The following is an 11694-nucleotide window of genomic DNA, read 5'->3' as shown; positions in this document are numbered from 1 at the left end:
ATCAGTGTCTGAAAAAGAAAATATTTTGAATATCCTATAATATCCAATGATATCCTATTTAAAAATACAATAATAATAGCCTTGTTTTACTTACCGTTTACGCTGTCCATGTTATAAAGAAAATGGTCTGCTCTGCCGCAGGTTCCTGAGGCGAAAATGGCGAAGGGTTTCAGGCTCTGAGGAACGCTTTATATAGGACCTAGTGTTTCCAAAACAATAGAGGGTTTCGATGAATCTGGGGTCGATACACCTGCAGGGCATCACCTTGCTGTGCAAGTTTAAAACAATGAGGGTGTTTGAACTATGCTGGGGTGGGGCACGTAGTTGCTGAGCACCGGTGTAACTGGCCATCCTAAGCAATCACAACAATTAAATGATACCCCCCGGAGGGCTTTTGCATTCCTGAACAATTTCAAACAATTAACTGTTGAAAGACAGAGGGTGAATGTTATTTGTGATCACCTATTGCGTTAAAAACTAGTATACTCTGAAACCCGCACAGAAGAAGTACCCATTTGTGCTGTTTTTAAAATAAAATGTTTGTGCCACTGCATGCTGAGACATAGTCAGAACCACAAAATTAGTGTGATTAAGACACAATTAGTTTGAAAGAGCGATATTGGCTGCTTCGGGCAAAAGACAAGATCCTGTGCAACGTGTTTTAGAACTACCACAATAGCGTTTATTTTCTAAAGGGGCTGAATGTTATTTATGACCACCTATTGTATTAAAACTAGTAGATTCTGATACCCGTACAAAAGAAATACCCATTTGATCCGTTTTTTAAATAAAATGCTTGCATCGCCACATGCTGAGACATCAGAATGACAAAATTAGTGTGATTAAAACACAATTAGTTTGAAAGAGTGATACTTGCTGATCCTGTGCAATGTGTTTTAGAGCTACCACAAAAGCGTTTATTTTCTAAAGGGGCTTAATGTTATTTGCGATCATCTATTGTGTTAAAAAACTAGCTGGCTCTGTCTCCCTCTTGGTTCAACATTCCGAAATCCCGATTTTTAAATAAAATGATCGCATCACCCCGTGAAAGAAACCCCAGTAGATACGTAAAAACTAGTTAAATTAAAACTAGTGGTTTGATTAAAAGAAATACTTGTGAACAGCCCTGAAGGCTGAAATTTCCCATACAGAAGAAATTCCCATTTGTGGCATTTTGTTTTTAAATAAAATGCATGCATCACTGCATGCTGAGACATTTTCAGAATCACAAAATTAGTGTGATTAAAACACAATTAGTAACACTTTTGACTAGATACAAATAAAAAGCAAGTACCCATTCCAGGTTTGTTAAGGTGCACTGTGAAACAAAACGGCTTCCACTCCGCCAAACAAAACAAAGAATTGCTTTTAAGAACACATATGTCTGCATAACTGAATATTGAGACCCGCCATAAAAATAGTTTAATTAAAAAACCCTATGGTTTGATTAAATTAAAACACAGTTAAAAACACATAAACACATATCACCCCGCAGCCGCCCTGGGTGTTTCTACACATGAACACACATAACCCGGAGCACACCTGAACGCGCATGCATACACGCACGAAACCTGTTAAACAGGTTGTCAAACCGGTTTGATTGACTGCCATTTGGACTGCCGCATCTGTATTACTACTCATGTACCACTGTGTTCTGTAAGAATATGTAGTTACACTTACACTAACAGAACAGCCCAAAGTATCTGGTTTTATGCAGCTTCTTTTACCAAACACCCAACATTTCCTGGATGCTTGCTTTACAATCCTGGGTTTGTATAGGAAGTATCTTAAGGGGCTCTGGATCTGCAGACAAAGATCAGTGAGTAGGGGAACACAAAATAGAAATGCAATCTCCCTTTAGACTACACAGAAAATTGTACATAAATGGATTTGTTGTAGTAACATGTAATGCAGTAACATGTTCCCTTTGACAAAAGCAGACATGTCTGATTTATCCAAAATCCACTATTGTATGTGAAAAATATACAAATGTCATATTCCACAATCACAAAATACAACTATGCTCAATATGAAGATATTACAAAAAACAATCACAAAAAAAGTAAAATCTCTTACCTAACTCAAAAATATGAAGATCAGCAGGTTTCGGCAAACCATAAAGGTTGAAGGTTTGAGCATATGTATTATGAATCATTTTAACCTTTTTTCTCTTGAGGTTTTTATGACAACCGTTGTTGCATTACTGTCACCTTGTGGATTTAAGAAGTATGCCAATCCTAAATGTTATCCTAATGTTAACTTAAAGATTAAGTGACAGAAGTAAGTAACACATTAGTATTCTGTACAGATAATACCAGACACAATCAAGTAGACTTTATTGGAAAAAATATCTTTTAGGCTGAAGATAAATAATAATTATAAAACTGAACAATTTACCTCATTCATTTTTTTTGAATGAAGAAACAGATAAAACAATGGAACTTTTTCCGTATTGGGACTCCATTCTTTGTTCTGGTCAGTTGTGGCAAACACATATGTAGCTATGGTGTAGAGTTCCTGAAACATAAATCATAAAAATCATTAATAAATAAAATGTAAAGAGTGAATGTGGGTTTGGAGGGTATCAAAGGTAGCCTCTAAAGACAATTTTTATTTTTGCAAAAGGTGTAGTTGAGATCAAGATCACTTTGAGATGTCCTGATGCTAAACATTAGAAAGTTATGTGTGTGTGTGTGTGTTTAATCATGGAGGTTAGAGAGCACCTGGTTATGAAATCCTAAAAGAAATGTATTCAGATGATTCAGAAAAGGGAAATATGAGAATGAGTCTCTGTCTGAAAGATCATAGTTGTTCTGTATTGGTATTTTTGTATTAAATGAGATAATCTGCCCTGACGAGAATATTTATAAAACCTATATTCAACCCAAAGCTAAGTGATGTATTTTATAACGGACTGAATATGAGGGGTATCCATAAAACTTCCATCTCTTCTTCCCTGAATTGGGTCTAATTATAAGACAAAGAAGGCAAAACAGGGTTGATTCTTTTCAGATAATAAAGTTATACTGTTGTAATTGGTGCAGTGCTGGTCTTCATCATACTGGGAGGCCACCGGCAGGCTCTTCATACTGGTGTGTCCTTAAAACACACACCAGTAACACAAACAGTAAACCCCCCATTACCTTGCCTGTTAAAACTTTTAAGCTCGGCCAAGAATTGTTATTTCCTATCTGCAACATCAGTTCTAGTCAGGTACAGCAAGTCACGATAATGCAGATCACTTCCCCCCATTAAAATCCCATAAAGATAGATAGCCCCCCCTCAAGAAAAAAAAAGTTGCACAGCCACTCTTTCATCTTCTTTAGTCATTCATTTTAAAATTTGAGAAAGTCATGAACTAAGGTGTGTCAAAACTGAATATAAAACCTGCTCTTTGGTGATCTGGAAACCTTTATCCACTATTTCAGAAGATCTTCTAGTCAGTCTTCCAGTGTAGCAGGATGAATATAACAACAGTAGGAGATAAATGAGGTGGCTGTGGGTCAGGTTGTAGTGCAGGTTGTCTACCAGCCAAAATGTGTGTAGTTCACTTCCTCCAGTTACTGGAGTTTTATCCCCTTTGGATAGAATTTTGGATAGAAAAGAAATACACTACATCTTTCCGTTGTCACCTACAGTGATTTTAAAAGAATGAGCCTTGCAAGACTGGCCTGTGTAACAGGAGCTACCTTTGGTCAATACTGGTGAACATTAAATTTGTACGCATATTAGCTATTTACATATCAGTAACCTTTTAACTTTGTCTTGGGCTTCACCTAGAGAAAACTCAACTCAACTCTAGAGAAAAATAGCTAAAAATATTGAAATGTTTACTATGCTTAAAAGAAAGTTTTTGCATAAATGACCAGTAATCCCCCCAAAAGAGAAAAAGAGATCTTCCCAAAGTACTTTAACACTACAAGCTACATACACACAGAGTGCCTAGTATCAGTTACCTACACACTCATATTAGGGGCAATTTCAGATACATCGTTTTACTCCAAGATGTGGCACCGATGACCTTCTGCACAAAATTTATATTATGCAACAAATAAGGCAACTTGTAAATATCTGAAACTGGCACACAACCATATGGATTTTGGCAAATACCAATATTCAGTCTCCAGAAAAGACAAACAATAAACAAATGACAGTAGTGCATAGCATAAAAGTCAGAACAAATGATTGGTACCTTGGAATTCTCATTTAACCTGTTTATGAACAATTGTGCAATCTCTCAACGAAATGATATGATAAATATATACCACAACAGTAAGAACTGTATGCTCAACCTCCAGTAAGATCAGAAAATCATCAACTAGGTAAACAATACAATTATCAATGTGATCGTATAATGTGAAAAACGTAGTAAATAATGACAATTTTTAAACTGCAACCTTAAATTGCTCAGAGAATTATGCACTAAGTACAGATACAGCCACTCAAAATTGCCGCTTTCAGCCAGAGGTCAGCCAGCTGTCAGCTGGTATTTTTTCACCTAGCCTATTGTTTACTGAGTTGTACTTACGTGTGAATTATAAGCTTGTCCTTTGTCTTTTTTCTGTTAGGTTCCAACTTAATACTTTGATTTTTTGTTTCTTAGATTTCTTTAAAGTTTTATATTGTGTGTGTTTTATATTGTCTTGAGTGACCCATAATTTCTCTATATTTTTCATAAGAGATGTCAGACTTTTTACCTAGTTTTTCTTTTTTTTTAAGTGCTCTTCAGGCTTCATGAAGGTATTTCAAAGCTGTTCTTTGGACATTGGCTGCTTTTTAAACCATTTTGAGTCCTGTTGTGTGTGACTGTGTAACTCTTATCAGCTGGTTTTATTGGGACTGGGCTGGGTTTTTGGAAATGTCAGCAAACAAACAAATCAACTTCATGGTGCTTTCATGAAAACTGGACATTAGAAGACTGCATTTTTTGGTAATGTTAATATCTAAAATCTAAAAAATCTTTTGGGATTAATTTGATTAAAGGACAAAACACATCAATAGCATTCACTAAGATAGTTTTACAGACAGATAGAGAAGGGGGGGTAGCTGCTTGTCTGTAGAAGGCTCTTATTTATCATTAAAAGGTGACGATATGCACGGCAGCTGAACAACAAGCACTAAGACGAAAAGCAAAAATATCTCATTTTAACTTGTTATGGTCCCCTAAAGAGGTCCAGGGGAGAGAAAGTAACGAAAAGTGTCCGGGTTGAAAAAGGAGAGAAAGAGCACACCTACACCAGGGGAATTTCAGGACAGGCCCTGCTAGGGCCATAAGGTAACTGTGTCATTACGTTTGGGAAAACTGTTATAGAATACTTTTAATAAAATTGTTCCGTAAATACTGAACAACTGCTAATGATTCCTGGAATACATTAAGACCAGGTTGAACACTAAAAACTGTTAATTCTTTCCTACCTGTAAGCATGTGGAGTGTTTTCACCTATAACTAAATAAATAAATACTGCAGATTGGACACTGATTTGCGGGACATGTACCAGATGTTGAAGTTAGAGTGTCCCTTCCCCAGAGTAAAGTTTTTGAACCACAGTATTTAATTATTTGCAAACATGATATACTAAGATTAGCGGCAGACAACTTGAGTAAGCAGGCATGACTGTGACCGTTACCGCTATAACTGTTAGTTTATTTGTAAATGGTAAGAATTACCAATAGTTTTAAGCATGGTCCCAGAGCGTTGTGGTTCATCATCAGAAATATTTAGAACAAAGTGCCACATATATCTGGCAGAAACACAAGTTAGTAATAATCATAGAATGCAAGCATCACTTTCTGTCTGGCTTGTTTGGCATGCACAACCTGTATTTTATTTGCTGCAAACATATGTCTCTATAAATCTTTGACAGAAAGGCTGAATTCCTGAACAAACTGAAGAGGTTTTAAATATATGGTGTAGCAAGTCTGTAAATGAATGCACCTCCACACTGCTACCCCTGGTGGATACTCAAGACATTACCACTGTTTTTCATAGATGTCGCTTACAGCTCAGGGTTGCACCATCCAAGTCACAGATGGGGGATATCATTACGGCCACCCATCAGCCGGCAATCAGTCAGGATTCCACTATAGATCCATCAAAGTGCTGTCACTGATCAGGTGGCCGTTTTAAGTGGCTGTTTCTGTAAGTGTATTGATAATGTAGTGCACAAACAAAACAAATCTGTGCTGTTTTCATTGTGTCATGCAAAAATACATCTTAAGTAGACTCCTGTTTTAGTTATCTTTTAATAATGATTTTAAACAAACTGGTTCAAGCTTACTGACATCAATATTTATCATGGTCATGTTCTAACTAGGTTAGAAATTGTGACAGCAACCCCTAAACTGTAATTTTGCAGGCATCTGTATCTCACTTGTCCGTGTTTTTTTTTTTTTTTTTTTTGTTTGTCATTGTTTTGTTTTGGTTTTTTTTGCAAACCCCTAAAAAGGGAAAATCACATCATGTGAGAGCTGACTGTTTCACCATCATCACAAGCACAGAACATGTGACAAAAAAAGAGCATTCCCACATACAGAATCTCTTCCCTTTGTCATCAACACATTTGTTACTCATAGGTTATCACAGGAGTGAACTTGATCATTAAAAAAAAAGTCACATTAGCAGTCACTTGTGCTCTAAGTATACTTTCTGTCAGAAATTGACAGAAAACTCTTTTTATACACCAACCACAGATCACATCATTACTCCTGCAGTCTTGAGATCAGCATCTGCCATTAATCTCAGGGCAAACCAGGTTAAAAGCACACATTCACAACACCTGAAGAAAGCTTCATAGCAGCTACACAGACCATTCATTCAAGCTGACTTTTTGTGTTGCATGATCAGTGGGCTGATAAGCACAAAAAGGTTCTTTCAATTTTTAAAAAGAATTTTATCCAGCTTTTCAATATTTCACAATAAATATGAGAAACAGTGTAATGTAAATATCTAAATAACACTGTATGTATGTAACTTTGATATAGAACAGGGGAGGACAATTCATTTTCCCAACCGGCCACATGAGAATTTATGACTGCTGTGGTGGGCTGCACACCAATGAACTGAACCCAAATGTAAAACTATTCAACATTATCAAAAGCAATTTGGAACAAAATGTGCATTTTTTTTTAACAAGGTTCTATTGCTAATTTGTTTGTTGTTGTTTTTTGCAGTTATTTAGGTCTTTTTTCTTGTTCTATGAGACAAATTTAGTTTATTATTGGCTTTAACGGGTGCACTGATGTCAGCTTTGAAATGAGATGGAAATGCAAAGGATAGCAGACAGATTATCCATGTCTAGTTTTGTTAAACTTTATCACAAATAATGTTTGTTCACATGCAAAAGAAAACCAGCATTATGTGAGAATATCTTTGTGTGTGTGGAAAGTTCTCGTTTTTGTAAGCAGAATAAAAAAACAGCAGTGATACTGACTTGAAGTCTGTGATTCATTGCTTTTCACCCTGATGAAGTTAACTATTTTAGTTACATCAACAACATGGTTAATTTTTTAGCATTGACTCACACAACACCTCTTGGTGAATGATACAGTGCACAAATACCAGTTTCAGTTCTGGGTTCATGTCAGTACGTTGTCAAAAGTCATTTCTTCCTGTCAGATTTGGACGGCCATCAGTTTTCAGCAGCAGCATTGCTGCCAGCTGCTCTGCAATCTGACACAGTTTTGTTATTCTGTGTATAAAGAAGAAGAACTTGGTTGTTTTGTGGACATCACAGTTGTTGGCCAGAGTCTTGTCCAATATCTGCTTTGTTTTTCAAATGAAGATCCTGATTTTCCTATAATGTGGTTAATCTATCTTTTGGGATTCACTTGGAGAAGGACACATTCTCAAATGCTACATTTTTCTCAGGGCATATCAGCAAACACTATGATAAACTCCCCATCAGAGAATGATTTTCTGTATTTTGCGATTTTGTGGAAGATGACAAACCTGGCCTTGACTACTCCATCCCTCTGAAACTTGAGGCTTTCACAGCAGTGTCCATTCCTGTGTTGCATCAGTCAGGTTGTTGTATTCCTGAATTCAAATAAATACTTTCTGTCCATGTTTTGTTAAAACGCTACATTCTATGTAGAGTGGATTTACAGCAAAGCTGTACCGATGCAGAGCAGGGATGGACATTGGAAACCTTTCTAGCAAAGCTGCAAAAGCAAAAACAATTTTTACCAAGCTGGATAGTGCAGTAGAGTCCAGTTTTGTGATTTCCCACAAAATTCACAGAAGCATGATGTATCCTTCTTTACGTTTGAATGCTAATTTTGCATTAGCCTCATGTGGGGAGGTCAGAGACAACCAATGGACTGAATAAGCAGCCCAAGAGCCGTGCAAGAGCCAGCCAGGTCTGATATAAAAAGTTATTACCCTGTCAGTAAAGACATGTAATACAATATTTGCTAGCACTAGCAGCAATACAATGAATGCTGCTAGTGCTAACACTGCCAATATTTTCTCACATTCACTATCTTGTTTTTCTGAACGTGATTATATTATGCATAGCTAAAAGTGACAAACATTGCAGAAGCATTTAAAAGGCGGTTTAATTATTTAAAATGGCTCTTAAATACATATTTTTTGTAGAGTATTATTTTGAATCAAAAGCCAGATTGAACCTCTTGTTGGTGTAGTGAGAAAACAAAAGGTCTCAGTGACATTTTTATTTGATTCTTGCGACTAAAAAAAATAAGGGGGGCTAAAATGGTATAATGGCTACCTGCATCTTTTAAATATCTTACTATTAAATTATTTTATATAATCTGAAGCTTTTAATACGGTGGCCCTGAGAGGCCAAACGGACTGCAACTTCAGAAAACACTTGCAAAAAGAGAAATGCTGCAAAAAGAAAAACACTTACAAAAAGAAAAATGCTGCAAAAAGAAAAATGCTGCAAAAAGAAAAACGCTGCAAAAAGAAAAAAAATGCAAAAGCACACACAACACAACGGAAATGTTTCTGGGGAGACAATAACCGGACGGATCAGTTGCATGAACCAAAACATGCTAACAAGTTCACTGGGACTGGGAGACACTTCAAAGAAGTGGAAGCGGAGCGGCCAAAGAGTAAACTTTCAAAAGTAAGTTCTGAATATTATGTCACTTATTTATGTGCAAATGTTTAATAACGAAGAACATTAAAACATTACTGTTGGCCACATGCCGGCAAAGTTATGTGACATTAGCGATGTTTCTACTTTCAGCGTTTACTTTGTTTTAAAGCCTTTACTTTATACGCGGTTCGATAGTTGACCTTAATCTTACAGAGAATCTGATGATTTTGTGGATAATTAAAGTCATTCATATATCCACAAACACAACAAGCTGAAAGTCAGTTAATGCTGCTCGGTTTGCAGTCCTGAATATCACGGCACAAGCAGGATTCACTGCACTGTTAATGTTAGCTATGTTATATTGCTGCCTCTGTTCGGTGGTGCCAAGCCAAACGGACTTTAACGTGTGTTTGAACGAGCTGACGGTTCACTCGTTAAGCTGAAAGAAAGATGCTTTAATCACAGGAGTCACACATGTGTCCGCTGTACCATCTGGGAACTCTTCTTGTTTAGCACTCGTAATAACACAAACACTAAATCCTCCTTCTCTTGTGCTGTTTTGTAGCAGTGTATACACCTGAGACTGTCACCTGTCTGTCTGTCCTGCACTCTCTCTCTTTTTCTTTCTCACTGATTGTGGAATAAAAGTATGAACATGTATTTATAAGTTACACTTGTGTTTGAATCCTGCAGCTTATCACACATTTGATTACCATGTGTGACAACTGCAAGTGTCCAGAGTGAGGACAGACTGTGAGGACACTGCTGCACATCATCTGTGAGGCTTTGCACCCCTGATGATCCACCAGGACAAACTCAGCAGTGTGTGAGGAAGAGGAGGAGGAAGATCCAGCAGCAGCTGACAGATGGAGAGAATAGACAGACTGTTCCCTGTTTGTGAAGGACTGCTAGGAAAGTTATAACTAATTGTCTGTCCTGAATTAGTCTTATTAGGTAATTTTCAAATAATAGAATCATTCCAGTGTTTTCAGTGTGGGAGAAAGTACTCAGGGCATTCAAGTTACACACTATGAAAGGCAGAAACAAGTTTAATATTCAGAAACCTAAAGTATGTATCAGCAGCAGAATGGACCTAAAAATAAATGTTTGTTTCAGTTCTATGAAGCTTTGAGTATTTTGGATTAGTAGTACTGCTGTGTTTGTTGCATCATATTGCTGTAATTGTTTATATGCTTTATATATTCTGAGCTAAGTTGATCTATAGTGTTACATCATATTCTATAAGGATGTTATGTGTTTGTATACTTTCTGCCCAGTTTGACCCATTTAGCAGAAGTTTTTGCAGCATTTTTCTTTTTGCAAGTGTTTTTCTTTTTGTAGCATTTTTCTTTTTGCAAGTGTTTTTCTTTTTGCAGGTGTTTTTCTTTTTGCAGCATTTTTCTTTTTGCAAGTGTTTTCTGAAGTTGCAGTCTGTTTGGCCTTTCAGGGCCACCGTATTTTACCATAACTTTAGAAAATTAAATAATAATGATCATAAAACCAGTGTGGACGGTGGGTTAATATCATGTAACGAGTGCAGCTTTTCAAATTAGCCACAGCACTTTGTGAATCAGGTTGGACACTCTAATGATGCCATCAGCACACTGAACTCTGGGTTTTTCTGTTTCTGTCTGCAGAGAACAAAGCAGCACAACAACCAATTTCTCACTCCTAAATCATACTTCACTAAAGTGAGTCTGAAAATCAGCTTTCAGTGTGTCAGGATGAATATGTCATGAAGCTGCTATGGCACTCTTATTGGGTAGTTCAAAAATGCCATTGGATAAGCATATGCATTTTGATAAACAACAGTGCAGGTATTGTCTGTACACATTTGTACAATTTTTACACACACTACAATGAAAATATAAATTTGGATGCACTATGTGTAGGACTTTGCCTGAGAAATCATGGTGTATAATTTATTGTTCTGAACTGTTTATAATGAAGTATCAGTTATTCTGTTTTGCATACAACTGTAAAAATACAGTAAAATTCAACAATCACATTGCATTTTTCCCTTTTTATCATTTACCTAAAAAAGCTTAATGTTATTGTACAGATATTGAACAGGACATGACACGATAATAATAATAATAATAATCTGAATGTACACTTCAGAATTGGGCAATAAACAGTCAACTATCAACAGTTACATGTATTTTTTTTCTTTTTCCATGTTCACATATAAAAAGGTTGGGGGAGACACGAACTCAGAAGTTCTACCATCATCAAATTAGTGCATTGTTTAAAATCTTTGCTTCTGCAGGTTGATGCTTCTCACTCTTGACAAGCCAACAGAGAACAGACTCTGATGCAAAGCCAGAAAAAGGAAAGAAAAACAACAGAGAAAAAGAAAAAAAAAATAGGGTGGACCACTGGCAATATTCGGTTTCCATTCTTCTTACTGGACTAAAAGTCTGTTCTTGGTTTTCAATTCTGAGAGAAGCTCCAAGGTGGTAGCATTTCACATTAGAACTTGAGAAGGTAGACTGAGGTTACAGTAAGCAGGAGGCATACAAAGCAATGTGATAGCGCAGTAGCCCCGTTCACGTCATGCATTGCACCAGGACCTGCAAGAGAATAATGCAAAATGTGATTCATCATAAGGGTTATTCAGATCAGTGCTCTA

General features: G+C 36.6%; 1 protein-coding gene across 2 annotated transcripts in view; it reads right to left on the bottom strand.

Annotated features, from left to right (window-relative positions):
* Positions 1-2312: 2312 nt before the first annotated feature.
* Positions 2313-11694, bottom strand: part of opcml (opioid binding protein/cell adhesion molecule-like) — a 404984-nt gene continuing 395602 nt past the window's right edge. For both annotated transcript variants that reach the window (XM_084941581.1, XM_084941580.1), the window contains one exon: positions 2313-11635. In XM_084941581.1, coding sequence (XP_084797707.1) covers positions 11535-11635 — 101 coding nt within the window. In that variant the 3' untranslated portion in view covers positions 2313-11534. The remainder of the gene's footprint in view (positions 11636-11694) is intronic.

This window comes from Perissodus microlepis, chromosome 10 (genome assembly GCF_051167445.1).
Source record: "Perissodus microlepis isolate ML-2025 ecotype Zambia chromosome 10, ASM5116744v1, whole genome shotgun sequence".
NCBI classification, from domain to species: domain Eukaryota; kingdom Metazoa; phylum Chordata; class Actinopteri; order Cichliformes; family Cichlidae; genus Perissodus; species Perissodus microlepis.
The sequence above is the reverse complement of the archived record's forward strand: the minus strand, read 5'-3'. Positions and strand labels throughout refer to the sequence as shown.